Here is a 27,787-nt window from a genome sequence, read left to right on the forward strand (position 1 = left end):
ATCCCTGTCCTTCTCCTACGCTGTTCCCTGCTCTGTACCTGGGCACAGCAGCTCAAACCCACAAAGGCATTCAAGGTCCGTGGATTTCAATCTGAGCTATCTGCCTAAATGCCCTTGTGCATCTGTGCCTAAGGGCCATGCTGGCCATGTCCCAAATCCCAGTTCAGGCTCACAGCTGAGGAGGAGGTAATGAAGGGCAGGTGGCACAGGACTCAGCTCCCTCCTCTCTCCCAGGGCTTTCTGACCCTGCAGGTGTGAGATGGTGAGCTGAGAGTGTGTGTTTGTTGTAGCAGTGGGAAAAGGTTTAGCATGGACCCAAAGGCACCTGTATGAATGCTTGGTATGATGGCATAGAGTAACAGGTAGAAGCTTGGCTGGGACTTTTGTATGGATCCAACAGAAAGAAATTTCTTATTTGTCAGGTATGTTTTATTTGACTGTGTAAACTGAGATGTGTGACACTGTCCTACCTGGGTCAGGGACCCAGTGCTCATGCTTAAGGACTCCTTATAGACTTTACAACCTCAGACCCTGTAGCAGATGGGTGTATTATAAAGTCCTTGCTTATGTTTCATGATTATGTGTTTCCATCATTGCATGGTTCAAACACCCAGCTCCTGTAGCTGCAAACAAAAGGATGCTCCCAGTCTCAAAGAATGAGTCTGCAGTTTAAATCTAGGATAAAAGCAAATGAACAATAACTGTGAACGAGAAACAAAGATATGGAAGTTTAATAGTGACAATGATTACCCTTACATCAGCTGTTTGACCACTGCCTGTTTATATGTAAGCTCTCAGAAGAGCATATACTGTTGAATTCTTAAGACAAGAGTCAGCCTGGGAAGCAAGAGAGAAACTGAAAAGGGGGCTGTGACAGAGCAGTGATTTAATCTGTGAATGCTTTGGGATTGTTTGATATTGCAGGTAACTGTCTTTGATCACAGCCTTATAACCATCACCTTTAATTTGTAGCACAGAGGTTACTATCTAGCACCCAGCTAGCCAAATGAAATGTATGGCTTGATTAAGGATCTCTTTTGTCAGTAATTTGTGCCTAATGTTTTTAGCTTTCCCACGGGCTGTTACAGAAAATGGTAAATCTGGTTTAAATGAAACCTGATACTGTTAATGGTTTAATAGCAGCTGCCACAGGGTTATGGCATTTTTCAACAGATGCTTCTGTTTCATTTTAAGCCTAAACTAAGTCTTAGAATATATTTACATAATTAATATAAAGTACACGTACATAATAATGGCAATATTTATAATTTTAAAATATTTCCTTAAATGACTTTGCTGTTATCTAATCACAATATAAAACTTGAAAAAGGAAGGCATATTATTAGAAATAATAATTTATATTCACCTCTTCAAAAAAAGTTGTGGATGCAGCGTGAGTGTGAGCACTTGTCATCTAACATGGCAGTTATTGGTGTAGGCAAATCCCTTACTGCTTCAGAAAAAGAGACAAAAAGTTTTGCTGCACCTGAGTTATGCTTGTTATCTTACCTACTGTTTGGCCAGGAGTATAAAAGTGATGCTTATATTTAAATATACGCGTCAAGAAAGAACTGTGTTGAGGTGTGTACTTAGAAATATTTGAAGTAGTAAAGATTTTTGGATGATTGTTGTCTGCACAATGTTGTCTGATTGAGGAAGCCCCTGCTAATTTAAGAAGAATTTGGCATTTTAAGATATTCATAGTGGGTGATTGGTTTGAATGGATCTCTTTTATCTGGAGGTCTTATTCTTGACTTCCAAGAAGTACTGAGGGTGTATCCTACAGGACATTCAGAGTGAGAGGATGCTGCTGAATATTGTGGCCTTCTACAAGTAGGTGTCTGTTCACAGTGAAGAGAGAAGGAGAAAAGGCTCCTCTTTCTCTGCCTTGGCTGGAAGGCAAGGTAATGTTGAACAGGCAAGTGTACCAAGGCATTTGCTGCTGTGAACTGTGAAGACTGAAATGGGAACAGTAAGACATGAAAAACATGCAAATAACAGAAAATTGTCTCTATTAAAGAAGCATCCAAGATTGTTTATTTAAGAGATTAGGCAGTCGCAGTTCTCTCAGGAGAATGTGTAGGAGCAGTGGTGAAGCAGATGTTTCACTGTGTGAGGGATGTAGCTGATATATTTGCTCCCCTTGTCCCCAGGGTGACTACCCTTCATAGCTGTTAGCCTGGGTATGATGGCAGTCATCTTCTGTGTTCTAGCTTTTGTGAAAGTTTTGTTTTATTTGTCCTTTTGAATGTATTAGAATTGTTCAACAGCACCTGGGTCAATGCCCACTTTAATTAATGAAAACAGTTCAAAATGTGGCATAGGACCAAATTTCTTTTTTTTTTTTTTTTTTAATGTTTACCCTTCTTTCTTCTTTACCCACCAAAACCTTACAGATGGATTTACATAAGTTCATTACTTCAGAGTGTTTCTTCACCACTAGATTTCAAGTCTTTGCTATGGGAACACAATTGCTTCGGCCCTAAGGCACTGGTAGTTCTCTTTCACACCTCCAAGCTGCTCAGAAGAATATCTATACTTATCTTATGAAAAGTGTAAACTGTGTTTGTCAGTTCTCTGTGAGAACTTTTTACCTTAAAATACTTTTAAACCCTACACTGAGGTTCACATACTTTTCACTAAGAGCTTTAATTTGAAGGAAGAAAGCTATTAAGTACCAACATAGTTCCCACAACTGGGTGGAGAAGAGTTTGTGACTCAGTGAGGAGCAAGTTTGCAAGTGTTCTTATTGGGTGTTTGGATGAACCTTCCAAAGCTGCTGCAAAACTAATCCAGTGATGAATCTCAGCAAGCCGTCACAGGGACACCTCAGATTTCCAAGTTGGTTTGTTATTCACTCTGAAAGATTTCTAGTGGCAATGTTTTTCCACCACTGGTAGAGACAGAGTATGAATGCTTTCTGAAAGCAAAGAGGGAAAGAAAAAATTGTAAAATAATCACACTAAAGAAAGTACAGCATTTTTTGTTGGAGTGGAAAATTGTTCAAATATATGATTTTTGGGAAGAGTTGTTAATTGTTTTGGCATGCAAAATTGCACCAAAGGTATGATGTTTGTAGAGCTTTATATGATAAAAGAAACTCAGTTCCCTTGTGATGCTTTTGTAACAAATAAATCTTTCTTCCTCCTTTTCTAGGTTCTACCAGATAGAAAAGCTGTGAAACTAGGCATGGTACTCCTCTTTGAACTCTTCCTTCTTCGTGGCACCTATACCTGGATTGATCGAGAAGTGGGATGGGGAGCTTTTCCCTTATGTGATAGCAATCTTAATGCTTTGGAGGGAAAATTTAAATGTCCCTTCCTCAGAGGACATTATGACTCCAGAATTGACCGATTCAAAAAAATTGAAAATTTTATTTCTCAGGATTTGGATCATTGGTTATGCAATCTCTACTTTCAGGTTTGTGTTTTAAAAAATTTTAGTTTTCTGTATATTTTTCTTTTTGATTCTGAAATTGGCTTGTGGCTCATCTCCCATTTACTGGGATGTCTGCTTTAATCAGTAAGCATGGGGAAGAAATACGCGGGAAAATGATATGGGAGAAAAGTGTAGTAAACAGAGTACAGAGAAACAAAACTGCCTAAAATTCTTATAACAACATCTTGGACTGCTGGGCTTCATAAACAGTGTACAACAGGCATGTTCTGGCTTTGTGGAATTCCAAACTACTTTTTTTTCTTTTTCTTTCTCTTCCTAGATAATTAAACTACCACAGGATTCAGATAAGCAGAATAAGCATGGTATGCATGTTCATCTGCCACCTGAACTTCTTATGTATTCAAGCACTGCTGAAAAGAATGGTGTCTCAGAAAGTGTTGTACAGTCTGGACCACAAGGTGATGGATTCAAACTTTGATGTTTACATTCAGGTTTTCACTGGATCAACCCAACATTTCAATGCTGGCCAGCCATTATTGTTCTTGTTAAGCTAGATTTTCTTCATTCAGATGTGCGTCCAACATGTGTTATAGCAGGAATACTCTGACTCTTTTTATTAAGGTGGTTTAACTTAGTTTTCAGGTGTGAACAGTTTAAACCAGCCTCATTGCTGAGGATGGAATGCTGGCCTGTGCTTAAGGCTGAATAATGCTTGGAATGTTACAGCAATAACAGTTCAGCTGTTTATGGCTCCAAGCTTACAGGAAGAGAAAAGAAAAAGATGCTTTTTGTGTACTTCTGGAAGAACTTTAGCACTTCCCTGGGCTACATTAAGGACTTCAGATTTGGCAGGGAGATAGTTCTGACATCAGAAGCATGCCTTATGCTACTCCTCTGAAATTCTTTTAAAATTCAATCAAGTGATAACTCTTAGGAAGGACAATTATAATTTGCTTGTGTACAGCAGACCTCCCCAGATGCTTTCTCAAAAAATCACGGAATGTTCTTTTTAAACTGATCCTCCCTGGCCTTTGTGAACCTTCCTATGTAGCTACACTGAGGACACAACTGACCATATTGCAGTGGACTCACAAATTGCTCCTCTACTAGTAGAAATCCAGTAATGAGAAGAATTGTAGGATGCTGCTGTTGTTCTTTTCCTTTTTCAGCACATCGCATGAGACTTACATGCACAAAAAGAATTCATTTTCGCTATACAGATATTTCTATATTCCCTCTTGTTTAATGAACTGAAGCATTCAGTCAACTCATAGATTGTAGTGTATGTATGAATATTATGTATAGATCGAAAGCAGAGAATTATTTATTCAGGACAGAGGTTCCTTAGGCATTTGAGAACAGCAGTAGTGATGCTCTGTAGTGGGCACAGAAGGATAAAGAAGAGGCTATGGAAAGGAAAGAAAGAACGCATAAGCAATAATAATTTAGCATGGTAAATGGGCAGCTCAGGTTGGAAGCATAATTTGAAAAGAGTCCAGGAGAAGTATTTTTCAGACAGTTAGTGGTGATTTAAAAGATAAAGAAAATGAGGTTTGCCCTGAGATGCTTTTAGGCTAAGCAGCAACTGCACTGTGATCAAAAGGCTTTTATATATCCGCCCTGATAAGAGAAGCATGGAGGTGTAAACATACACTATACTGAGGATTAAAGTCTTTTTTGTTGTCATATATCTTCTACATATCTGCCAGGTTGCTTTGAGATGCAGCAAACCATGAATAGCGGATCCAGAAGGTAGAATTGCAGGCAACACTGATCAGCAGTGAAGAATTATGGACAAACTCTCAATGGATCAAACTTGTTTGGTCCTACCATCAATCTTCACATGCATTTGGAACTGCACACAGAGGGTGCAGCTAAATCTGTCATGGTTTCTGGAAACACTTGGAAAACTTGTGATGTTCAGTTTGAAAAGTCAAGAAAGACATGGTTTTAAGAACTGAAAAAAAGCATTAGTGTGGGTCCTCTTTTGCATGTAGACCTCTGAAATTTTCAGATAAGGCAATCATGGAAGATCTGTAATTTTCCTGCCAAACAGATTTGCACAAACTAAACTTTTAGGGGTAATTTTTGATATTGCTTATATTTATTTATTTTTCTTGGAGCATTCTTTAAAGATATTATTAGCTGCCAATATCCCCCATGGGTTTGTTTTTTAACGTATCTATGCAGTGCAACAGTATGCTGTTTCTGCTGGTGATATGTTGCTAAGAGATTTAATAATGGGTAAACAAACACAACATGTGGTAATCCTTTTCAAATTAAAAGTTTATTAAATGCTAGCTTGATGACTTTCTGGCTATTTACAATTAAAGGAACAAACCTTAGAGAACTGGAGGTCACGTGGTGAAAATCACAACAAACATTTTCAGCAGAAAAATGTGTTTATGATCTGTGGCAAGCTGTTGCACATTGATATGTCCTATAAATTCAGTATTATATCTATTAAACCACCAAAAACTGGGATGGGGAGGGGAAAGCTCTGCTAGAGTGACATTAAGGTTGAGACACAAGCCAGAGAAAGCAAGAACAGTCTAAATGAAGACGGGTGCTCTGTAACTCACTCTACTGCAGTAGTCTAAATAGTGAGTGATCTTATATATCAATACCATATGTGGTACTGCAACATATAAGAGAAATAAAGCAGGTTAGGAGATGGTGTTTTAGCCTTCACTTCAAGTTTGTCTTGGTTTTAGAAGCTTAAAACAGAGCCTTCATATTATTTCCATTAACTCCAGGCTACATTATTCTTTTAAGCCACAGCTCCATGTAGGGCTAGGTAAAGCTCTTCCCTGCTGCACAGGCTCTCTGGTCTAGAGCACAGTGCAGAGAAATGCAACATAATGCCTCCCATTCTACCTTCTTGGCAGATCAAAGATGCACATTATCAGATCTGGCATGTCTCTTAGTCCCAACCATATCTTCTCTCCATTCTTTTGAAGTGGTATTCTCTAAGAGGTTCATGGCAGAAGACAGCTTCTGCTTTTGCCACCACCATCCTTTGTTTTTCTTAGGAAAATATTTTGCTGTTGATCTGTTGCTCCTTACAGGAACAACAGTCCCTATCAGAATAAATGGCAATTTCTGAGCAGAATTCATTATCTACTCTTGTGTGAGAGGTGTTAACAGCTCTAGTAGAAGGAGCTTAGGTAAGAATATTTGATGCAACTACCAGGAATGTTGCCTTGGTAGTCTTGGATCTAAGTAACAAGGGCTTCTAAAAAGTATGACAACTTCAAAACTGTCAGTCTCCATATAGACACTAAATATACAAATCCATCAAGAAAATGTTCTCACAGTGAAATCCAGCAGGAGCCCTTTTGACTTTAGCATCCACAGGAAGAGGGGATTCACATGTGCAAAATGTCAGCATAACAGTATTTTTTGGAATTGACAGCCCTTTCATCCTCAGAATAGTTGATGGACAGCACTCATATATTAGTTCTACAGCCCAAACACTTTTAGGTCAGACACAGGCTCATTTGTAAAGTGTTGCTGCACATTTGTTGGGAACCTTCATCCAAACAGCTGCTTTCCTTTGCAGCTGTGCTGTTGATCTGACCTGACACACGAACACCATTTTGTGCCCATCTGAACTTGTGATCAGATAAAACAGGCAAGTGGAAAGCTAGGGATGATGTTATCCACTGCAGTTTTTAGAACCAAAGGAAAACCTTTCTCATTCCAGTTGACACTTTAAGGTTGGCTATTTTGAAGTCCTGAAGCTATGGTCAGCACTGTACCAGCACATACTGACATGGACTCAAGACCTAAAAAGGATGCTTATAAGGTAGAAGGTGGAACAGTCCTTGGGGATTAGGATACTGAAGGGATACTGAAGTAGTACTTTTCTATTTTTTAGTTCTAAGCTTCGTGTATTTTTGGTGAACCTAAAGAGTCATGACTGTGCATTTTTTTTTTAAGCAGTAATTTTCCCAAGCTCTGGAGTATGAAATCAAAAAAGGAGTTTTACTTAGCTTGACTGTGCTGGGGGAGAGGTGTTATCAGACAAGATTTTGAGGGAAAGTGTTCAAAGGTAGCTAGTTAGGTCCCAGCACGAGGGTGATCTTGCTGTAGTAGAAGTGGTAGAGTGTCGCATTAGCATGAATACACTGCTCCCAGTGTCTGGGCTAGCAGAAATGTTTGTTGCTATTGCTTTGCTGGGTAGATTTGTCACACAGAAAGACTTCCTCTACCTCAGCTGTTTTGTGTTGGACTAAACACCTACGTGCAGATTTTCTGAGTTTAAAATCTTCTTTCCAGAAATTCTGCTTGTCCCTTATTCGCCCCTGCTCTACTGTGGGAGCAAAAAGAAAAAAAATTCAGCTGTTTGGGAATGGTTTTAAGGACACTCATTTTTTTTACAATGAACAAATATGTCATTTTTCCCTTGCACTTTATTTTTTCTTTCCCCTTGCAAGTGCATGTGGCTATCCCCAAGCAGTGTATGTGGCTCCTGTGCCCTATGCATCAACCAGAAGATAAGTTAGAACTGCTGAAATGCCTTTAGTTATTAGACTATGAGCTTATAACAGAAATAAATATTTGAGAGAGAGAGAGAATTTTCAGGTGTACAATTTTTCCTGTTACTGTACAGTTTAGAGTATTTTTTGGTCCATCTTCCTTCTGTCTGTCTTGCTGTTAATAATAAGATTGGTTTGTACCACTTGGCTTCAGCAGTTCTTGAAACTCGCCAGGATTGTAAAGCTTTAAACAGTTGCACAGGTCTTTAATTGTAAATTAGTTTTGACAGGACTGCTAAGACAAAGGCCTGGCCCATCCCATCGTGATGCTAGCCGACAACCCCTTACTGCTCCTGGAGCAAGGAAACATGTGGAAGGAATTGTTCTTTTACATTTCACAGCTTGTCATTTCCTCTGCAGGGCAACCTCTGACCTCCCCAAAAGATCCTGACACCCATAAGGGAAGTATTCCCACTGTTGTAAAGGAAGTGGAAAAGCAGTTTAATGCTGCGAAAGGAGGAGAAGCGTGTGTGTCAGAAGAAGCTGTGAGGAAAAGAGAAGACCTTAAAATGCTTCCAGCAGGTTAGGAGTTTTATTGTGTTACTTAATTTACTGAAAGTTTGCAAGTAGATCTGCCTGGCATGTGTGTAAATATCCCCATTTGCCTTCCCCCTCACCCTGTGATATCATCTCGTCATTATTTCACCGGGCAAAGGAAGTGATGGAAGAGTTTAAATCAATTGTTAGGGATCAAAAGCAGCTTAGGCAAAAAGGTACAGAAGCAGTGGAGTCCCCTGTCTAAAATATATTTGTAGGCCAAATGTGTTAGTAATTACAAGGTGTGTGTGCAGTGCACTGACAACATTAGATTACAGCTGGTGTTTCCGTGACATTTTTACATCCTTTCCTTTTATTTGGTCATTTATATCCATGGATCACAACATGTTGCTGTTAAGTGCTTGGGAAGTACTTTTTTCTTCCTGCAGCACATTAATAGCAGTATCCTTCGTTAATTGTGCTGAGCTAAATTGCATAAAAGTGCCTGTCTGTATTTACATCAGGTAACATTTGCTTCTGGGGCATGGGATTTTTTCCAAAGTCAAAGCCTAGCAAAGTTACTATGGTGGTTTTTTATTCTCTCGATATTTTTTATTTGTTTATTTTTTATTGGTTGTTTTGGGGATTTTTTGTTAGTTTGGTTTTTGTTTTGTTTTGAAGTCCCAGGTAAAATGTCTTTATCTGAGAATTGAGTAATATAACCCCTAAGTCCTCTCCTAAACTCAAAGACCACCGTGATGGCCAGAGGAGGATTTACCATGGGGCAGGGATTTGAAGGTACCAAGGATATCTGGATATCTACTCCCACTTCATAGCCTAGGCCAGTGTGAGGAGATGAAAGTGCAAGTGGGAATAAGTTAATCACACCTTTTGGAGGGAGAGGGTGACTTTCCTTCTGTACAAGGAAGCTGTAATAGGTCATGGTTAGACACTGAACTGTGAAATATTAGGTAAGAGAGAGCTACCTGAGGTCTGACAGCTAACTTTTATCTGTGTAAACAGTAGCTTCTTATCTTCTTCAAGTCTGTGGGCTCCCTGAAATAATGCAGTAGAATTTTGGATGAATGTTATTTTGAAGCTAATGCCAACTTCCCTTTCACAGCAACCCATGAAATGTCATTCAAAAACAATTTCTTTGGAGCCATCTTTCTCTGTTGACTATCCAGGAAGGCTAGAACCATGCATCTGCTATAATAGGTGCACATGCTGAGTATCTCATGTTAAGTGGGCACAGATAGAGGTAGGAGCTAGTATGGCATTGCCAAGACAGGATTCATAAATGCTGAATATTGACACTTACTATCATAGATGAGTGAGAAGTAGAATATAGAGCTGGTGTCATTTTTTGTTAAAAGGGTGTTTGTGACAAAATGTTAAGCATATTACAGAAAAATTTTTAATATTTCAAGGGTTCCCATTACATGCCCTGATAACATCAACACCTAACATGTCTTTTCTAGATGTTGGTTCTTCCAAGGATATGAACAGAGCCCTGGCTTAAAAATTTTGTTCAACTTCTACATTAGTAGAATCTACTTTGAAATTTATTTTGTTCATTTACCCAAAATTAGTTATGCAAAGCAACTTAAAATACTCAAAATAGTTAAAACTTAAGTGGCCTACATGAACAAAAGGGTTTTAAAATAAAGCTTAGTGGTGTTTGACATTTGCTTTTGTTTACTTTTAATTTTTTTCTGATTTCGTTTCCTTGCCAACATTTGGATGTTTCCACCTTTAGAATGTGTCTCAAAACTCAATTTTTAGTTGTGCAGGTAGACAGGTATTCCTTTTCCCCTCTTCCCATCACTAATGTTTATCTAGATCTAAAACTAGCATGTTGAATTTTTATTCAAAATATTTACGTGGAGTTTGATACAGATCCAGTGGCAAATAGTGCATTTTAGAGCCCACATTTCCAATTCAAGACCGCCTCTTACAAATACCCTGAAATTATGCAGTTACAGAAGTAGCCTGATTTGGAAATTACTGAATTACCACAATCTTTATCAAAGCAAGGTTCAAAGGGCATAATTTTGCATCATCATCAGATCTGACTGGATATATGAAAGAGATAATACTATAATTGACTGAGGACTAAAAAAAAAAAAATAAAAAAATTCTGAGTTTACCTGAACAACAAGCTGATCTCCAAAATATACATGCACTTTGAATTAGGTGAAAAAATTTTTTTGCTTATTTTTATTCATCAGACAACAGAAATTTTTCTTGATGAGCTCAGTTTCTGGTACTGTATATATTGCAAAATATTTTAATGAAAAACTTGTTTCAAAAGTCACATCACTAAAGGATTGGTCTTCTGTGATGGAACGTTGTTAATAATGTTTACACTAAAATCACTATCTGCACTCAAAATGATGGAAAGAAAAAAAGCTTCATTTTTAAATGCCCAGATACTTTCTGCAGGATGACATATAAACTAGGATTTGTACTGTACTGCACGTTTAATTTGAAGCTTCAACAGTGCCTGTATTTTTTTCTCCACCAAAACTCATCCCAGCAGGCACCTTTTCCCCAGCCTTTCTCTCATATGAAGCCTAATTTCTCTTTTCAAAGCCCCCAGTTATGCATGCACCACAAGTAATACCCCTGGAAACTCATGAAGTATTTCTCATAAATATTGTTAGTCCTGGTCAAACTGTTACAAGCAAGTGGCATTCTGCTCATTTTTGAGGTTTGACAGAACCTCTGTGATTCCTTCAGCTCTTTATTTATCACCTTTCTAGGGCATACCCAGGATAAAATTTTAGCTCCTATTTTCAGATCTTCTACCTCAGAAGGAGTCTTTTGTTTGATGTCTGTCTTCTAAAACAAACTGAGTATTGAAAATAAGATGTTCAATATTGTTCATATTTAAGGTTTCAAATTCAACACCCTTCCTGCATTTGTGGAGAAATGTTGGGAAGTGAATTTTGTCCTTTTGTGACATCAAAAGACATTTCTGTCAGAACAAAGCTTCAAAATAATGTCTAAGCAAAGATGGCATCAGACTAACCAAGGAGCTTATTACAGATTCAGAATTTATTAAAATGTTCCTTCAATATCAAAATACTAAACAAAAAACCAGCTTCATTCTAATTTTATCATTGCCTTTGGAGAGGAGGCTTTACATTTGTTAAAATGTGTTTATATAAGTGAGAAATTGTTTCATTAGAGGATTGTATTTATGCTCACAACATTTCAGAAACAATTTTATGAAAACCAGTGAATCTTCATTGTAATATTTCCCCTTATACTGCAATGATGCTCTTTCCCTACTGAGGTGCTGTTTGCTTCTACATAAAATTTGTATGCAGATGCAAAAATATTTACCTAAATAAACAAGCAAACAAACCCCCAAAAAACCAAAAAACAAATCAAAACAAAACAAAAAACCAATCCAAACCAAGAAAAGGCTGTTTTTCCTCATGGGTGCCACTTTAAAGGAAACAAAGTGATATTATAAAATGAAGATTGCTTGGGCCTCATTTTTTAATACAGGGAGGACCCCAGAGGCAGAGCCTCATATGGTGGAAACTTCTTTCTGTGCTGGTCTTTTTCTTCTCTGAGCAGAACTGCATAAAGGATTGCATTGATTTTTCCAATTAGGATCAAAGTCAGGTTCTGGTTTTGAAATCCTCACAATTCAAACTCTTAAATTTTCCAGCTCTTGCCATGCTACTTGATTTCCCATAGACCAGAGCATTACTAGGAAGGGAGTCTAAATAGGGTCTTAATCTTATTTTCTGTCCCTGCTGTGGTGATTTCTTTGTCTTCTGCTCCACTCTTGGATTGTACCACTCTATAACCCTTTCCTACTGACTTAAAAAGAGATTGCAGCTATCAGAAGGCACTGAACTTCTCTTCTTTGGCCCCATATAAATCAGAAGTAGTTCCCATCAAATTTGTGCAAGGTAATTTCCTAGCTGTGCAATTTCTTTTTGCCCATATTTTAAAAAAATCATTTAGACTCCCCATGCCCCCCAAACATAAATAATAAATATTCTGCAGTATCAGACCTATATGCATTTAGGGTGAAGCTGAGCAAGGGGATATACTTTAAATGTACATATCAAGTATTAATGGGCCAGTTACCAGGGCCAGACTAAATAACTGGTCTGACATGAAATCTTCAACACAGAGTGGGGTCCCCACTGTTCAGTGGTGTCGCCCCAAACCTTGGTTACATTCTACAGGTTCACTCCTGTTGCACCACAGTACTTGTTGCACAAGACATAACCAAAGAAGGTAACTTACAGGCTGAAGGCAGAGGGTAAAAAATAAGTTTTATTCTCCAAGGGTTTGGAAGCAGAAAGACACCCTCTAAATGCTGATTTTAAAGGCCATGCTATTACGCTCTGCTATTGCCCTGAGAAGGCTGGTGTGGAGAAAGGTAACAGAGTAGCAATAATGCTTTTGTTTCCAACCTCTTTCCATGGTATTTTAAAAACTCAGGTCCCAGAAGAGCTCAGGGATTTTGTACCAGTAACCCTTTCTTTGTATCCTTTATCAGGCATGATCCGTGTGGTATCTAAACTCTTTGCTTGGGACTTAATATGACCCAGAAATGACTGCTCTCAACATTGTCAAGGTCTGCAAATAATCTTCATATCACCTCGATTTTCCAAATCCGGACATTGGTTTTGTCATGCCCATTCCACAATGGCGGGAAAAAATGCCACCCTATTTTTCCTATTTGTCTTATATGAATGTAGACATTTAAATTATTCTGCTGGACTTCTTATTAATAGCTGATCACAGATTTATAACTTTGGGTTAAGAATCTTATTGCCTTTTCCATGCTCTGGTGTAATCATATTTTCCTGCTTTTATGCGTATGTTTCTTGACTTCCAAATAAATCCATTAACAGAGAGCCTACATCTGCCACTGTGCCTTTGTCACAGCTATGATACCTGTCTCTGATCATTCTTTCTTGGTGCTGTTTTCTCCTCCTCAAATTGTTCATTTTTATCATGAATGATATTATGTTCCCCTGTCAGGGAACAAAATGTATTTTGAGTCAATTTACTAAAATAGTCACTGCTAAGTGTTATATCTGGACAAAGTTGACACCTTTGACATTTTCTAAAATGGCAAAAATAACTGTATTTAAGGTATGATTTATGGGTACTCTATGTCAAAGGAATTTCTATGCTATTACAGTTTCTGATGCAGCAGTCCCACCTCTTTCAATGGAGAAATTGCTGATAGTGCAGCTAATTAATGCATTATTAGGATTCTGTGGTCAATTATAAAAAGTTATAAAAAAGTAAAATGCAATTAAATAATAAAGAATGGTGTGGTTCTCGTTTCTCTCTCAGAACTGCTTTGTTTTTTGCATGTGGAAGAAAATTTCTACACAGCTCAGTTTTATAAGACACATTCCCTTCCCCCCAACCACTAAGTAGGAGCAACTCCTATGATTAAAAAGTAGACTGGAGTCTTTAAATGTCTTTCTGATTGCTGGCCTCTATTAAAAACTTCTTAAAATAATAGATAGGTTTAATTCCTCAAGCCAAAGAAAAATTGTATCATCTTAAGTATTTTCCATATTTATTATATTGATGAGATTTGGCTACTGAGAAAAAAAGGAAGTAAAATATCTTGTATTGCAAGTTTTAAATGTACCAGGCTAAGGTTTACTTAATTAGAACCTCCAGGCAATAAAGGAGCCCTTTTTTAAATTCTGTGAATCTTAATATGCTAAATAATGCAAAGCTTCAACTCTTCAAGCATGAGACACACATCTGGCAGCTTAACATTTAAATTACAGAAAAAAAACCACTTCAGTAGTAATTTTCATGAAGAAAAGAATGGGAAATGTATTACAACTAAATTTAATTTCTTTTTAGATTTTTCATCCTGTCTAATTGCAGGCATTTCCCATATCCTCTTTTATTTATTTATTTTCATACAGATTTTTTCTGTACTTTTTATTGATCTTTAATTTGAGCAGCTTCTAACTGTTACAGCTATTGAAGAATTACATTGTGTTTTTACTTAGCAAAAATTGTTCAGAGAAATCTATGAGGAATTAAAGTAATGAGCTCACTGGTATACAAAGAAAAGAGCATTCAGAGCCTTACAAATAAAATGTAAAAAGAGCACGTCATGATTAAATAACAGACTTGAGATCCTTCTCCCTCCCATTTCTTAAATGAGGAATATTATTGTTTTCTTTATTCTTTTTATTGTCCTTTATTTTTTTTGCCAAGATAATTACTGCTTTATTCATTTGACTCCAAAAACATTGTTAAAGTATTCATCATTTCAGCAAGGCTGTTTGGAAACCCATTTTTGTGCACTGGGAAAAAAAAAATGAAGAAGAAAAATTAAACCAAGAAAACCACAAGAACCATCTTTACAAAGGTATATTTATATTTTAATGTGTTTTTATAGGTCCATACAGGTAACCCATATACAAAATATCTAGAGACAGTTTGAACAGGTTATACTGCATGTGTGCACACACGTGACATAGCCAGCCAGCAGTATTTTAAGCTGTCTTGCTGATTTCAGTAGGCCTCTCCTTTCACCCCAGATGATGTAAATATCTGTAAATTCCTCATTCCTCGACATAGATACACCTGTACATGAGTCTATATATATGTAAAAAGTAAGAAATATATCCATAGGTGTGTACACAAACACAGACTTAAAACTGTGATATGGTATGTGCATATATTGTGTATCAACCACTGTAACACCTAAGAGCAGATCCTTCCTGTACTGTGATTTTAAATAAACTTGACTGTCTTTTACTGTGTGTAACTCAACATATCTTAAAAAGAAAATAATAGAAATAATTGTTAAGTGTGTTTTTGGGTTATTCTCCATGTGCCGCACATTGAAACATGTAATACAGACTTTTATTTTTGCCACACCACTACTTACTATGATGTGGGAGTAATTTTTGTTCATTCCACAGATCACAGCTACAGTGCTTTTCAGGAGCTTGAGGGATGCGTGACTTGTGTTTTCTAAGAAAAGTTTATTCTAGTACTCTGTGTCCCTGTGCCTCATTCTTGATCCACAACTATGCCCATATAAAAAAAATTCACCTCCTTCTGTCTTCTGATGAACACTTACCTCCCAGGGTGTTTAAAATACCCTCCTGTGCCACTCTTGTCATGTCTATTATTTCTTTATTTCTAATTTTCCCCCTCTTTATTTCTAATTTTTCATCTAGGCAATTGTTATTTCCAACATCACAGCATCTGAGGTCTTCTCTGCATTTATCTCACTAACACTTTCAGAATGTAGGAGAGAATAGCCACCCATTTGTAACTCAGATGAAGGGGAGAAATGATCGGCCTGGAGTTAGTCAGCATATTTTTGGGAGAGGGACCAAAACCCAGCTGAATCCTTTCCAGAGGTTTACCTTGTGCACAAATATAAAATTAATTTAGAATTGGTTTTGTTTGTGGTTTTTTTCCTTACAGAGGATTACCAAGATTGCCGTGGCAATGCAGACAAGCACTGTGGCTCGTTTTGGCTGAAGGAGGTCCAAGAAGGACATCACAAGGTACTGGTTTTGATGTGAACATCATCATCTCCCTTAAAGCTCACAGAGAAGCCACTGGAGCTTGTGTCATTTGAGAACGATTTGTGGTCTTGCTTGCTCTGGTTGTTGTGTTTCTTTAATCTATCCCTGTGAATTTTTTAATAGCCACAATAAGGCTTCACATGACCAGGTGTATTGCTGCCTCCTGTATAGTTAATCTCTCTAGCAATGAAACTTCAAAGGAGGAAAGACCACCAAGCAATCAAACAACAGAAGCTTGATCAAGCTGCAGGATGATATAACTTCAGTAATGTGTAAACATGACATATGTTTCATATGCATCCATAAACTTCAAGCTCTCGTGTACTTATGCAGAGGACCATCAGAAAATTTTAGTATCTGTATTTGTAGTATCCTGGCCAAGGACACCATCAATTTTTGAACAGATATTGTGTCCTGTACAAGTAACCATGGAATTTTTTTCTGCCATATGATAACACTTTCAGGGTGAGATGCTACAGAAACTTTCAAATTTTATGTAGATCCTGAGAAACAACACACGAAGAAGATTTTGTATTCCTGAAAATTGCTTCCCTCTGCACTGTATTATTAAATTAGGTATTTCCAATGATAGTTGCAATTTTTTCTCAGTAAGTGTTACTCCATTTCTATCCTTAAATCAGTATGGCTGCAGTGAATGAACTTCAAGAATGAACATTCAAATTAATAATTCTGGTTAATTGTCTCACCCTGTTCTAGATACACTCTGAAGCATTTTTAATCCTTTTAATTGCCCATAACAAAAAATCGCCACAGTACTCAGTACCCAAAAATTTGTACAGTGTAGCACAAATACTCAATAGCTGGGGATTATAATTACAACTTTCAACTTTAGTAGAGTGATGATCTACATTTGTGAGCAAAACCAGATTGGCCAGCTGGATATTCCCTTGTCTTTCAATGTCTAAGTTTCCATGTGATTTATTTTTCCAGGAAGATAAAGGTAACTTGAAGAAAACAGAGTTTCATGTAAGTTTAGCTGCAGACTGAGGTGTGCATGTGTGAGTGTGTTCAGCCTTATATCTAGAGGAGGGATGATTTAAGGAGCGATGGAGTGGGTGTAATGGGCAAAGCAACCCAGCCCAACCCATGGGAGTGGCAGAGTGAAATGCATTTCCTACAATCCCATAATAGCACAATGCCTTTGAACAAAATGCCGTAGTCTTATAGGAACTTCAGTTGTGGGTGGCTCTCAAAGCCACATTAAAGTGACCTGGTTTCAGTGAGGTGCATAAACCCATGGGCAATTCAGCACTGTCTAGCCCCTTTGGTCTCACTGAAATGACTCACAAGCTTACAGTTATTGACATGTTTGAATAGATTCCTGAACTGAGCCTCTTATGGGAATCCTTCTGCACAAAAGAAATGTGAGCATGTGAAATCTTCTTTCAGAGGTTGTGAGAGCCCCTCATTTTTTAATGGGGTGAATGAATCCTAATGTTCAGAAAAAATCTTGTTTTAGCATGTTCAAGATTTAGGCATTTGGCCTGATTTATATAATTTGGGCCTAACTGTATCTCTGGAAAGCATCTTCTAAAATGACTTTACCTAACAACTGTATATAGGAAATAATGACAAACTAATGCAAAGAACATACTTAAAGAAAAAGACAGAAGTTCAAGTTCATGTTTATTCTCCTCAGAAGTCCCTTTACTTTTTGTAAACAGATATTTTATTTTATTTTATTTAAAAAAATATTTAATTTTTTTATTTTTAATTTTTATTTTAAAAATGTTTTATTATTTTTATGTTTATTTTATTTTATATTTATTTTTAAAATTTCTTAATTATTTTATTTTATTTTATTTTATTTTATTTTATTTTATTTTATTTTATTTTATTTTATTTTATTTTATTTTGAAAAGGAATGAGAAATTCTTTGAATCTGACCTCAAGTTTTTGGGGAATATAGATTTCTCTACTTTGCCCTCCCTACCCCAAATTCATGCTAAAGAGTTGCAAAACTCTCCCTCTAAGTGTATTCTGAGTGATGGGCATTAGCAACAATTAAGCTTTTTTTGCAATGAGTGTGCAAATCACTGCATGTATTCAGATATTGGATGGTAGCAATAAAAGAGAGAATGCTCACAATCAGTGACTTCTGAGAGAAGGAAAACATATTCTGTGGTTATAATGCCATCCTCATGCAGATGACGGAGTTCCTGCTTTTTGTACCTCAGACAAGAAAACACAATCTCAGAGAAATTAACTCATAATACTCTTTAACACCTTTGGGATTTATGTCTTAAATAATGTCTTTACATGTACTTTGCACAGGAATAGTTTAATGAAGAAAATATCAATAACAAGGCACCTTGCACACACTACGGATTCTGAAACCTCGTCTTCTAGGGAATAAAGCTGGGCAGTTGTGATTGAAATTCAAAATGTGCATGAGATCCATGATTCTGAATCCAAGATTCAGAATACAAATTCACTTTTTAAAGCAAAATAGTTTACAGAGTTAAAAAAAACCCAAAAACAAAAACCAAAAACCAGCAGATCTAAGCAGAAAAACTTTGTAGTTTTCATAATTAGCAAAGTGTAAAGTGATGTGACTGCACCAATGCATCCATCCACTTTTCCTCTCTAGACTTGTTCACTAAATGTTAGCAAACCCTTTGCAGAGTTTGGTATTGTGCCTGGGAAGGTATTAATAGATTTCACCATGGAAGTCACCTGCAGATATTTGTCTGGTAAATTATGACCTCATTGTGTTTCCTGGTGGAAGTGATGTTTGGCTCTCTGTCCAGGGGCAATAATGCCAAACATCCAGGGAATCTGGCAGTCAGTTCAGAGAGGTGATGCCCGTGCTGAATCAGACCCTGCGCATGCAGAGGTGTTATTCCAGGGATGAGCCAAATCAGGATCCTCTACTTTGTAGAGTAGTTCAAATGAGCATGAGCTGGCACCAGCACTGAAGGATGAGGTACTGTCCCTCTCCTTTGTGCTGGCAGCTGGGGCAGAGTGGCCTGGATCAGTATGAGTCCAGCTGAGAGTTAACCCAGTTAATAAAAAAAAGGGAAAAAAAAAAGAATCCAAACAGTACTAACTCAATTCCCAGGTCAGTTCCTTCCATATGGCTTACTTGCATCCAGATTTTTGCACTGCCAGAGTGTGATGTCCCAGACTGGAAAAAGCAAGCAAGTGGAGGAAGAGTAGTGGCTGACTGCTGGTGTCACCATGCGCTTGCACCTCCTTGAGAGGGTTTGTCACAGCCCCATAGGAGCATAAATCAGCTCACAGAAAAATATTCTGTGTGCAGTTCCACGCCCCACCATTTTAGAAGGTTAAAAAGGTCTTTGGATGTGTCCAGAGGAGGGGAAATAGGGGGCTGGAAGGCATGTCCTGTCAGGAATGGCAGAGGACTTGTCTTGCTTGGAGAAAAGCAGATTTAGGGGAACCTTGTTCTCTTCAGCCTACTGGGGAGAGAAGGTGGAAAGGGAGGTGCTGAGATCTTCTCGCTCATATCCAGCGACAGGATATATGTGAATGTTTCAAAGATGCACCAGGGGAGGTTCAGACTGGACAGCAGGAAGCAATTCTTTACTGAGAGGGTGGCCAAAAGCCTGGAACAGGCTTCCTGGAGAGGTGGTTGATGCCCCCAGCCTGTCAGTGTTTAAGAGGCATTTAGACAGCGTCCTTAACAGCATGCTGTAACTTTTGGTCAGTCCTGAATTGCACCACAGATGCTTGTTTTAGGTCCCTTCCAATTGAAATAGACTAGTCTATTCAGTGTTTTGAATACATACTCAAAGCAGCTTTGCCACTGCTGTTTCCATGTTTGTTATAGAATAAAAACAAAGCTAGAATTCAAAACAGAGAAAGTGGCACCTCTTACTTTGCTAGCTATGTCCTGCTAATTGCCTTAGTATTCTAACTTGTTTCTTATTTTCATTTAAAGGTCAGCAGGAATAACCCACCTGACCAATGCTGCGAATTAAAATCGGGTTCAGAGAACAATGCAAGCCAAGAAGAAGGGAAAACATCTGAAGAGAGCAATTTTTATTTGGAAGACTTGGAGAAATATACATTTTCTGTGTGGTAAGTTATCTCAGCATCAAACAGTTTCACAACCCGAAAGTTTGCCTTGCCATGTGTGCATTACAGAGGCTTCTACCTTTAGATGAAAGTTTTTGGGCTAAAAAAACCCCAAAAAACAAAACACAAAACCCATGGTATTTTCTTGGATACTTCTTAGTATTATTTATGATTGAAGTTGAATTAGAAAAATTAGAAGAACTTTTTGCCTGAGAATGCAATTTTGGCAGTGCTACATTGTTTTGAGAAGCTGTGTCAGGGGAATAAAGGCAAAAGATTTTCAGCATAATCTTTTCAGCATTTTAGGAGCAATACCCTACCTTTTTTGGATGTTACTTTAAATATTATTACTGTTCTCTGTTATAAAATGCACATATGGGGAATGACTTAAAATGAACAGATAAATTAAAGTGAAATTAAAAAGACTACATCAAAATGAAATCTTTTCATTTACTTATAATTATGTATCCTGGAATATCATCTTCTAGGTAATTGCAAAAGTTGGACAGTTATTGGTAATTAGTAAAAAACAATGAAGACCCAATCCTTTACTAAATGAAATGATCTGATAATCTTTCATATAGCTCCCTACTGTGCTTTGAACATTCAAAATCCAGCTGTAATGTACATTTCTGGAACCCATCATCTTCTCCAAATCAGCCCCTAGAGTTTCAAATTAAGCATCCAGAAAACAAACATCAGAGTAGGGTGTACGTCTATGAAAATTTAATTTTAAATCACTTCCCTATCAAAACATGAGACAGGATTATCTCACCGGCAAGCCAAGCAGCCCTCACCATCTCTAGTGCTGTCTATGCCCTGCTCTCGTTGGCCTTGGTGCCTTTAAAATTGGCAGGAAGTCAGGCAAAGACCTTACAGACACAAAGTGCATTTTCACTGTGGTAATCTGAACTCAGCCCTAGAGATGATTAACCCTGAGTATTAGAGAAGGCATAAATCAGGCAGGAGAATAGCACACACTCATATAATTAGGCTTTCATAATTCTGCTGGATTAATTATGGTTATTTTGGACAATTAAGGACTCCCCCATCCTGGCCATAATATAAGAATAGATTTTAGAGCAGCAGTGCTCATCCAAATACCCTTGCCAGCTCCCACTGTTTCATTTTACCTACCTCAATTTTCAAATTAAATTAACCAAATTATTATCAATTATCTATCTCAAGTTGCTTGCTTTCTGCAGTGGTGAACTTCACTTTCTCTCTTCCATGTCTTGTACAGTTACAGTGATAGAATGGATATTTAATTGTATATGCCCTATCCATGGAAGTGTTCAAGGCCAGCTTGGATGGAGTCCTGGACCTCCTGGTCTGGCAGAATATGTCCCTACCCATGGCAGAGGGTTTGGAACTAAGCAGCTTTTAGGGTCCCTGCTAACCCAAACCATTCTGTGATTCTGTCTAAAGTTAGCAACGTTCATCCTTTATTCTTTTCAAAGTTGTTCTGCTTAAAATGTTGGGAGAGGGGCTCAACTCCACACTTATCAACCTGGCCCCAGGCTTTGAGCTCCATGGCTTTTCAAATTCCACAAGGTCTGGAGAAGCAGAGCAGAGAGGCACTTATCTCTGTTAGCATGCACCTCACCTTTTGATTTGGAGCATAAGAGAAAACATCTGCCCTTTCTTCCATTTTGTTTTCTGTTTCTCTTCTTTGTCCTTTCCTAGGGAGCCCAGCTGTCCCTGAGCCCCATGTCTGCAGGGACATTGACTTTGCCAGGATTCCCTGGGCAGGCAGAGTTATATCTGGGCACAGGAAGTTACAGGGCATGAACCAGATCTTCCTGGTACGAAACAAAAGCAACAAGACATGTGTTAGGGTGCTGCCTGTCCTAGCTGAGGCCAGTATTTTGTAATTTCAATATGCCATTCTATTTACTGCATCCATCATCCTGTTGGAAATAAGGACCAGTACTTGCTTTATTTACATATTTGTTATGTTCAAGTCCTATGATGTTAGAACTAAACAGAATTTAGAGGGAATCTCTTTGCTTTCTGCTTCACTTGTGGTCACCCTATTTGTCAGAAAGAAAAAAAACTAGGAAAATTTAATTACTCCACTCTTGGTCAAGTAATATAGGTGTTACACATAGCATGTAGTGTAAAGAATCTATAATAATATAATATAATAATGTATTAATAATCTATTTTTTTACTATAGAATTAATTCAGGTAATTTACTCGGGAATCTGATACCTTGTGAGTTGTTAATTCCATTTGTTACTGTACCAGCATGATGTTTCCATTGTTACTCGTTTCTGTCTGTCTCCTCCTTTCCTTCTCTCCCACTTTCTCCATCAAAGGGCATCAACTCCTCTTTGTCTGTTTCCAGACCTTCCTCTCTACTACAATTGCTACCTTTTAAAAAATGCAATGCAAGATAATTAGCTACTACAAAAATTTTTAATAGCACTGTAGATCTGGGGGCAGCTTAGATCTCCATAAACTTCAGAGTTTTAGATGCTCCAAGATGCAATCTGAGCAATTTCCTTGATCTTTTATTGCAGCTGGTAAATCATTTATTGGGCTAGGTTATTTTACAAAATGCTCTTTAGAAACAAAATCCCATAAAATGTATTTATCATAAAGTACTGTATGACCAGCAGTCTTCAAAGCTGTACATACCCTGTATTAATTAAAAGCTAGTGTTGTACTGTGACAAGTTAAAAGTATCCACTGTCTCAGTCTCTCTCTTCCCCCCCATCCCCTGCCTCTCCCAATGATTTTTTTCGCTCTTCTTTTCCTTCTCTCATATGCTCTTCTCTTTTAAGGCTTGCCAAAGGGGAGATTGGTGAGTAAGAACAAGATATTCTTTTGTGATCACAAATATTTTTCTGATAATTGTAATTTTTTTTTCTTCCATTGCTAGAGCATGCTTGTCCTTTTCCATTCATATTAATTTGACAGTGGTGTCTCACATCCGTAGGCCCTAGTCAAACCTCCTTAGAGTGGCCATTATACACTTAGGTAATAAAAAGATAATTTTGGCTGCAGAAGCCCACGGGCTTCAGCTTCCATCTCACAGGAGTGCCTTTCCCTCTGTGCCCATGTACAGCCTTGCTCTGAGCAGCAGGCTTTTGCTTGGGTGCCCTGAGTTGAGGGTGAGGGGGATGAGTCCAAAAGATGAGGTGGGGCAAAGAGATTAAGACAACAGGCAGATGTGGTTGCACATTTCAGGGCCATTCCTGCTGCAGCCACCACCTGGTTGGTGCCAGGTGCTCACCAAGCACTTTGCTGGCCCTTCCTGGAGAGCCCACCCCAGCACCTTGCCTTGCACCACAGCATGGCTGAAGCTCCTTTATCTGAGATTTGTGCTCCTGGAGTTAAAAGCCCGTGTAATCTGCAGCAGAACATCAATACTATCTGTGACTATTGTCTAAATAATACGGCTGACATCTGTAACCTTGAGAGAAAAGGAGGAAATTTTGGAGGAATTTTGACCTTGCAGACCAAAACCTGCTCTCAGAAGCTCTCTAGCTCTCTTCTTCTGTTCCCTGAAAGAAAATTTGAGGAAAAAAATGTTCATCATGACTGTCACTATAAAGCCAGATTTCCTGAACATGTATAAAAAAACAGATGTGAGAAATAATTTTAACGCTTCAGTGCTTTAACATTGCTTTTTATGTATAGTTCTGGAGGAGATGTGAAAAAATCCCAGATTTCAAAAACCACCATTTGTCTTAATACAAAAAAAAAAAAAAAACAACAACAACAAAAAGATAATGACATACACTTTCTGTGACTTTAGGAATCTTCAGGCTTGAGTTTAAATATAAAAACTAGCAGTTTCAATTGCCAACAACTTATCATCAAACACCGCTCTCAAGGGTTAACATTACACACTAATATAAAAGTAACGATCATCCTTTGTCTCCATGCAATTAGCTTTTTAACAACGTGCCTGTAGCTCCTACCCAGGCTAAATGCTGCTTTGAAATATTTTCTCCTCTACTCCAAACGTGTTAAACTGACTCTGGCCAGCTTCTATAAAATCAATTAATTGTAGGGCACTGCCTTTTGTGGGGGAGTAGCCAGTGCCCCACACAGCAGTGCCAGGTGCTGCCCATGGTGGCTCAGCTGCAGGCTGGTCAGTGCAGCACCAGTGCAGGACCAGACAGCATCTTGATGCAGCAGACAAGCTGGTAAATCTTACCCAGAGTCATATTCTTGCATGTCTGGAATCCAGGGTGTTGGACCAGCCTTTGGTTCTCACTTGCACCCATCAGGAGCAGAAGCAGCCCTTAAAATGGGCTCTTGGCAGCGTGTCACAGCCTGGGTAGGGTGAACAAGGCTGAAGACTCCTTTACAACCCTGCCAATGCACCTGTGGACTTTATGAATTTTATCAATTTTATTTCCAAATTGAGGAGGATACTGAGAGGCAGGAAGAGTTAACTGTAAAGAGCACAATACAGTACTCTTGTTTTTTATATAAAGACAATAAACTTTCCCTTTATAATACACATGTGATTTGACATTGAAATAAATGCAGATGCTTCTTTGCTTGGTGTATTCCCTGTTGTGCTTTCTAAAACACCTTCACATATGGTTTGCCTCATTCCTGTGAAAGTGCTTGTTGTTTATGTCATACAAACAGAACAGATTGAATTTATACCAAGTTAGGAGGGTGATGAATCCTACATTAGAGGAAAATCCTTGCCTGAGTGTTTTGAATTTGTTCAAAATTAGTGTTGCTTGTTAAAAATTGTCCTGGATTGTCCCTTGAGCTTTTCTAAAGATTTCATTAAAATTAAAAAAAAAAATAAAATCTGTGGCTGCCTATAAATGCAACCTTTTATTCAAATATGTAACATTTACCTAAAATCAAAGGTCAGATTTTACCAGTTTTATAGCTGTCCTAGTAGCATCTGTTTCATGCACTACATATAAAATACTGCCATTAAGAGCGGATATTCAGCTTCCTTTGTGAAAAGCAGAATAACCCTTTATTGCGTGCTTTAAAAAGTGCTAATCTTTTAAAAATTTCTCAGTAACTCCTGATAGTCCACCTAAACCCTGTTTCATTGTTTCTAATTCCATTTTGAAATTTAATTAAAGGCAGGCCAAGCTTGAACTCTTAGGAGTAATCAGAAGTCCTACTGTTTTCTTTGAATGCTTTCAAATCTTTCACACATTATTCTCAAAAAGGCTTAAGCTTTAGTTGTGTGAGCACAATTCCCTGATTCTGAAATCTTTGTGGAACTTTTTTTGCAGGCAAGTCTCAACAGGACACAAGTCATGTTTTTGTTTTGGTCTGGTTTTTTTAACATATTCAGGTATTAGATGGTGTTTGCTTTAGTGCATGTACTCAAATCTTTTAGGATTGAATTTTTACAGCAGACCAGTACATATTTCTGTGGAGTTTCTGCTTTAGTTTTAGTCTCATGGGAGATTTTTCTGCTACAGGAAATGTTTACTTTTTGGAAAATTATTCTATGGACAAATCATTAAATATGAAAATGGCACCTTTCCTATGCACTCTAATTTTTCTGAAGCTGTCAGATTCTTTTTTATTATATAATTAATTTCATAGTTGGGCAATTTCCAATGAACTGCACACATTTATAGATTTTATTCTTTTTCTCGCTTGTGCAATGAAAGAATTATTTCCCTGTTCTAGTGTATGGTAAAATTTTGGCAGTGAAAATTGAATGAGAAATAAAATGTTTGGAAAAAAATTTGAAACCAACAAAAAGTATTATTTCAAAATTAATCTAAGCTGCTGGGGAAAAAATAAGAAACAAACTTTCAAGGACTGAAAATACATGAAACATGTTAGGATTCATGAAAATACATGAGACTTTGCTAAGAACTGTTTTCTTTGGGAGTCTTTTGCAAAGCTCTCCAATATAAATGCTCTTAATTTTGTATGACACTCTTAATTTTGTCAGGATTGGATATTGTTATGGTGAGAGGAAACATGTATTATTGCAGTACCTATGCATCTCAGTGCAATTATACTTGATGATAATTTTATTTATATGCTCAGGGTGATGGAAAGAGTTGGCATCCAATGTGCTTCCTCCTGCAGATTCCAGAGTGGAAGAACTCCATCAGCTGAGAGCTGGTCTCCAGCAGTAGAGAAGAGAAATTAGTGATACAAAGCATTAGTTGAGAGTTGTCAGTGACTGATCAGTCACAATTACTAGGGAGATGTTTGTCTAGTTGAGTGGTGTTCTTTTTATTTCTTTTGTATTGATGTTAATGTTCTTGAGCAGAAAGGAGTAGAGAGCTTTGTCATGGAGCAATTTTAGTACAGACCCAAATTTTTCCTAGAGATCTTGTCAAGGGAATTGTGTGGTTGACATCCGATTATGAGTAGTGGAGCTGAAAGAGCAGGGAAAATGCTCCCCAGTGCTGGAGCAGTTCACAGTTTGACCTAGACCAATCCAGGATTGTGTGTTTATAATTCCTCACCAAAATGCTCTTTTTTTCTCTTCCTCCATCTAAGAGAATTCTTATCTGGTGAAAATGAAAGGATATGGCTCAAATTTGGTAATAGTTGGGGGAAAATTGAGTATGGCTACTATGCAGCTTTTTGACAATAAATTGCTAATTTCTCTTAAATACGGAAAATGTTGAGTCTCCAGTAACTGAGCAATGTGAACTCACAAAGTTGTTGGAGCCTTTTCTGTGAGTGCAGTCAAAATATCTTCATGACAGCACTGCCAGCTTTTCTCCCTCACAGGCATTTCACACGATTCAGCTTGGATTCCTGCTCAGCACAAAAGCACTTTCTTACTTAGCTGAATTGCCCTTTGGTTTGTTCAGACTCAAAGGAGAGTAAAAGACTTGGGAAACTGGCTCTGAAACGTGGAGTTGAGAGAGATGTGGTTGTTGTTTGTCATTTAATAAACACTTTGTTTTCATGAGCTAGAAAAGATGACATTACTGATGACTAGTGGAGAAAAGTGAAGCTATAAGTGTGCCATACATGGTCATCTCTAATGAATAGAATGAATAAAAATAATAAGTGCATTACATAGCTAACTGTCACGTCTTCAGGGCACTACAGTAAATAAGTGGGAGTTATGCATGTGCATTAGTAGCAAAATGGGTACCACACTTTGGATCCTATTGAGTACAGTGTGGAGAGAAAAATATGATAGATGGTTGCTTTTTATCTGTCACTGCTGTGGCACAGAAGCATAGACCATATGTATGTAAAATGACTTTGTTATTTCAGTAAATTCTCTAACTCTTTCTGTTGTAGCCTGTAGCAAAATGAATAAGTAGCTGAAGATCCTGGTGGGATAGTTCTGATTTTATCAGAATAAAATACCTCTGTGGAGGCATAATTATTATTAAATATACAGTGATGTGTGACAAAACAGCCAGAGAAGTTAGGAGGGTCTCTGCTTTTACAAGTTTTCAGTACAAACAGAGATGCTTCACAAAGGGCGGGAACAAGGAGTTGTGGTGGTGAAGCTGAAAAGGGCAGGAAAGTTCAGGCAAATGTGGGCCTTGTTAACTGTGACTCTTGTTTCCTGTTTCAGAGGTAATGACAAAACTGTGGATGACAGTCAAAATGTTCCTCCTCAATCACCTAGTGGGACCAATATTTCTTGCCTTCTCTTTTGTCTTTCTTTCAGTGGAATACAGTATCTCCTTCTCCAGCAAAGTCGGATTTGGACAGGAGAGAACAGGGAGGATCTGCTATTTGCCTGGCCTTGGATCTGAACACTCAAACCAAACTGCCAGGTTTGGGAGTCTGGTTACAAAATTCTGA

At 37.8% G+C, this 27,787-nt stretch overlaps 1 protein-coding gene across 1 annotated transcript; it reads left to right on the top strand.

The window, feature by feature from the left end:
- Positions 1-884: 884 nt before the first annotated feature.
- Positions 885-27,787, top strand: LOC135442919 (uncharacterized). The gene is made up of 8 exons (XM_064703196.1): positions 885-924; positions 3,157-3,420; positions 3,719-3,857; positions 8,301-8,462; positions 15,879-15,961; positions 19,905-20,044; positions 22,831-22,850; positions 27,651-27,787. Exons 1-8 carry the CDS (start codon positions 898-900, stop codon positions 27,785-27,787), a joined length of 972 nt encoding a protein of 323 aa, XP_064559266.1. The 5' UTR covers positions 885-897.

The sequence above is a fragment of the Zonotrichia leucophrys genome, chromosome 2 (assembly GCF_028769735.1).
Source record: "Zonotrichia leucophrys gambelii isolate GWCS_2022_RI chromosome 2, RI_Zleu_2.0, whole genome shotgun sequence".
Lineage (NCBI taxonomy): Eukaryota > Metazoa > Chordata > Aves > Passeriformes > Passerellidae > Zonotrichia > Zonotrichia leucophrys.